Source organism: Lolium rigidum, chromosome 4 (assembly GCF_022539505.1).
Source record: "Lolium rigidum isolate FL_2022 chromosome 4, APGP_CSIRO_Lrig_0.1, whole genome shotgun sequence".
Lineage (NCBI taxonomy): Eukaryota > Viridiplantae > Streptophyta > Magnoliopsida > Poales > Poaceae > Lolium > Lolium rigidum.
The window spans coordinates 246,184,638-246,189,010 of record NC_061511.1 but is presented as its reverse complement, the minus strand read 5'-3'; the positions used below and the strand labels follow the sequence as shown (position 1 = coordinate 246,189,010).

The following is a 4,373-nucleotide window of genomic DNA, read 5'->3' as shown; positions in this document are numbered from 1 at the left end:
TTTTTCGAAAGCTATAAATAAGGCTTACATTTCTCAATAGAGGTACTATTACCTTATACAAAAGATAAAATCGGCAAGTAAGTGAAGAAGCCAAGCGAACCTGATGGTGAAGAGGCATCACTCAAGAGTCCAATGTTCCGCTACCAATTTCTCTGAGAAAAAGGCAATCAGTCCCATTACCTATTGGCAACACAAGTGTCTTACAACATCACCGTTGACGTTGGGAAAGAGCATATCTAGAGAAATTTAATCCTTCAACACCATGGTTGACGTCGGGAGGAGATCGTGTCATCGAATGAAGGACGAAATATCACTTACCGTAAACGATGACATCTCTATTGACACTGGCATGGAGAAAGAAGATAGTTACCAAACCCCTAACCTACTCTATTGGAAACATAACTTTTATTGAAACTCCACTCATAGTTATCCACCTCTTGTGATGCCAACGAGGCTGGGCGGAGGAGGGGAAAGCGACATATGGTGAGGCGGAGGTGGATGCGGAGGCTAGTTTTTTTTCTAGAGAGGTGGCGGCTCGAAAACCCTTACTGGCACGAAGCTGTAACAGCAAGGAGAGAGACAAGGGTTTACGTTGCCTTGTATCCGAAGTGATATGGTAGCCCACAGCCCCCACACATTAGGTCAGGATATGGTCCATTGGTCCTCCCCCATGCCCACAAGCCCTGTTGGCAAAAAGAGCAAGGCTTGCGTAGTGTCACCCATAAAACAACCTGTTGTTGCGTGGTGTCGCATGCACCAAAAGGGACCCCGAGTTTATAGAGCCATTACAGCCCCGGCTTTCTAGACAGTGCTAGAACGCAACTCCCAGAATTTCTGATGCTAATATACTTCTGAAATCTGGATAGTGTAATATAGTCTAATAAGCACATGGTGCTAGAAAAAGTACAAGCTAGGTGATCAACTTTCCGTACTGGTTTGTTATTTCAGATGATCAGGTTTGGGTTCAGGTTCAAACCACTAGTGCAGATCCCCACAATCATGGCCCAGCACTACGTCAACAGCAGACATGGTTCCAAGAATTCATGGTGAAACTCCAGGGCAACGATTTCTCAAGTGTGCAAATATCTGATTACCCTTCTAAAATAACCATTTTATGTCGCCTTCAGCTTGCCACTTGACCAGTTTAATACGGCTGACATAGACCCTGGACGAACCAATTAGTGAAGATCGACCAGGACCAGGAGTTTCAGGCCACATTTATGAAAAGAACGGGACAACCTAACACCAGACCTTAACTTCTTCTAGGATTGTTAGGTTGGCATATGATCATATGAACAGCGACAGGTAGTAGAGCAGCCCAAGGACAGTTTAAGAATAATTCAATTCAGCTACCATAACAGCTTACCAACACAGTTGAACTACATGTGGGGGCAAATAAACTGATACGCTCAACAATTCTTGCTCTCAACAAGAAAATTAAATGTCAACAAGGGTCCCCAAACCCCATGACATAATGCTGGGCAGAAGAACTGCTACAAAGGAGCCGAAGTCATGCAAACATGCAGATCATAACAAAATCCTAAATGTCATGATTCCAAAATCTGAATCTATGACAATACACAACTGGAGCTACCACCAACTAAATCTCATCTGAATCTAGTGTCAAAACGAAACCATATGTAGCTGGTAGCAGAGTTTATTAACATGCAACAATTGTCATGTGATCAGAGGTTTAAAATGATCAAGCAAAGATTTTATCCCCTGTGCAACAAGTGAAGCCATAATCACACGATTAATAAACAGATAAAGGACAAGACTACCGAATAGTTTACAGTAAGCTCATTATATGATAACACGAGTGTGCAGTACATTTTTACCTAGGCTACTTGAACAAATAAATAGGCAATGACTGAGAGAGGAAGCAAGGCCGCCTTTCGATGGGGACAAAAACGCAAAAATAAATAACAGGGTAATATAAGTGTTTCTTCTAGCTCTCCAGAAGCAAAGCAGGTTCAAATGCAAGTATTTTCCTAGACCAATAAGTTCTCTTGATTTGCTTCTCAGGTCCAACTAAAGTTAAAAAGTAACGGAACCGGCATCCACCTCCTTGAAAGCAACTGTAGACCAGGCTATAGTCCTTGCACTTTGCACCAGATTCCCTGTCCAACATCCATCATAATTAGAACTAGGAAGATGGTACACGCTGCTACAGGAAGGATCATAGTTTTGGGTGTTTTTCAAGGTTTATCTGATAGCATTACAAAACAATCATGGTTTTGAGTACTTTCATGGTTGCTCTGATAGCATAACATATTCTGAAAGTACTTTCCTGGTCTATCTGATAACATTACATATTCTGAAAGAGAAGAAGGCAATTGACTAAACTAAAGCATGTAGATGACAGTTCACAGCAGAAAGTAGAGAGCCAGCGATGTAGTTGTGCAAAAAAGCATGGCTCCCATTGATCTTTACCACTTTTCTTCTCTAGTTAAACGAAAAATAGTAACACATGTGGGAGGATCACAATTTCCAGCATGTAAATGTCAAACTCATAGTACATAACAAACATATTGTACTAGGTGTAATGGAAAAATACAAGAGTAGGAGACAATAATGGATTTAGAACCAACCAAATGTGGGCATGCCAGGATGTGGAGGTCTCTAAGCCTGGTTTTCGCTCTTGCGATCACTGTGGCCATCTCGCTCCTGCAAGAGCGATCCAGCCTCCTCGTCAGCTTGGGCGTTCTTCTTCTGGGCCTCCTTGGCCTTGAGGGCCTGTAGCTTGATGTGGTTGTAGTATCCCACCCCAAGGAAGGCGATCCCGTATCCGAATAGGTTGATGGGCGTGACGGTGTCCCGGATGACGGACCACGAGAAGGCGATCAAGAGCCAGTCCTTGACGACTCCCGCGACATTCATGGTGAGCGCGGAGGTCTTGCCGACGAGGAGGAAGACGGCGAGGTTGAGCGCGAAGGCGCATAGGGAGTTTGTCCCGAAGATGAAGAAGTCGGGCTGGAAGGTTCCCACGGCGCGCAGCCTGGGCAGCTCGACGAAGATCCAGGGCACGAGGAGGAAGCAGAGGCAGCATGGCGCGACGTAGTAGAGCGAGGTGATGGGGTTGAGCGAGATGCCCTTGGAGGTGAGGAGGATCTGGATGAGCACGAGGCGCGTGGCCTCGAAGGCGACGGCGGCGAGCTGGAGGGCGACGCCGCGCACGTCGAAGCGGGCCTCGCCGTATGCGGCGATGGCGACGCCGAAGGAGATGGAGAGCATGTTGAGCATGGAGGCGGAGCGGAAGGTCTCCTTCTTGAAGAGGACGCCGATGGAGTAGACGGCGACGGGCATGAGCGCCTTGAGCATCTGGATGAAGGAGACGGAGAGGTAGATGTAGGCGGAGTTGGAGAACCAGAGCGACATGGCGTAGAGCGCGCCGATGGGGACGACGGAGGAGGTGTAGAGGTGGGGCGTCATGGGCGGCGAGGAGGGCGGGTCGACGAGGCGGAGGAGGCGCACGAGCGCGACGGCGAGCGTGGAGCAGAAGGTCATGTGCACCATGGTGAGCGAGATGGGGAAGGGCCAGTTGTACATCTTGGGGTCGAGGATGTACTTGTTGTAGACGATGACGGCGAAGGAGAGGAAGATCCAGACGGCCACGTAGCAGTAGGAGAGCAGCACCTTGCGGAGCACCGACTCCGACAAGCCGCCGGCGCCCCCGCCGCCGCCGGCCATGGTTGCGAGGGTGGTGGTGGTGGCGGCGGATCTGGATCCGGGGGTACGGAGCGGTGGCGCGGTGGGAGGGTGGACTGGAGGAGAAGGAGGCGGATCTGAGGATTTGGGGACAGACAGGGGATGAAGGCAGGAGGTGGGGATGGGTTAAGGTTGTGTTTGGGTTTAGGTGAGGTTGGACTGGGTGCGCTGGCCACGTGGAGAATACCAGCCTTTGTTGTGCTTTGTTGGGGAGCACTTTGACTCGTCGTTCGGTTTGCTGGGTTTTCCAGTTCTCTGGTACTAGTAGCATTATTATTTTTGAACTAGTTAATCCCCATTGTGACGTTGACGTGCAGGTTTTAAAGGTAACACGTTCCTTTCTCATCAAAGATAATTCAAGCTCTGATGATGCGTTTCTAACTCCCATTTGCGTGACATGGTCAATGAGCCGTGTGAGTGCGTGACAATCTTTGTTTTTTTTTCTCGGCCGGTTTTTCGATACCTCGCTTGTAACAGCTTTTTTCGAGAACCACCGTGTTTTTTCGAGAACTAGCAAAAGTGCCCGTGCGTTGCACCGGGTTAAGCGAAAACTCGAACGCTCCAATGAATCATCCGTGATGGCATTTCTCCTATATGTCATCATCAACCAAGGTTGTCACATTTTCTCCTATTCATGACGAACATGTTTAATCCTAATAAGATGA

The 4,373-nt window shown here is 48.0% G+C and overlaps 1 protein-coding gene across 1 annotated transcript; it reads right to left on the bottom strand.

Moving 5' to 3' along the window:
* Positions 1-1,785: 1,785 nt before the first annotated feature.
* Positions 1,786-3,891, bottom strand: LOC124707440 (probable sugar phosphate/phosphate translocator At2g25520). The gene is made up of 2 exons (XM_047239094.1): positions 2,592-3,891; positions 1,786-2,120 (listed from the first exon to the last, which is right to left on the bottom strand). The coding sequence occupies exon 1, from the start codon at positions 3,688-3,690 to the stop codon at positions 2,623-2,625; it is 1,068 nt and encodes a 355-aa protein (XP_047095050.1). The 5' UTR covers positions 3,691-3,891; the 3' UTR covers positions 1,786-2,120; positions 2,592-2,622.
* Between the last annotated feature and the right edge of the window lie 482 nt (positions 3,892-4,373).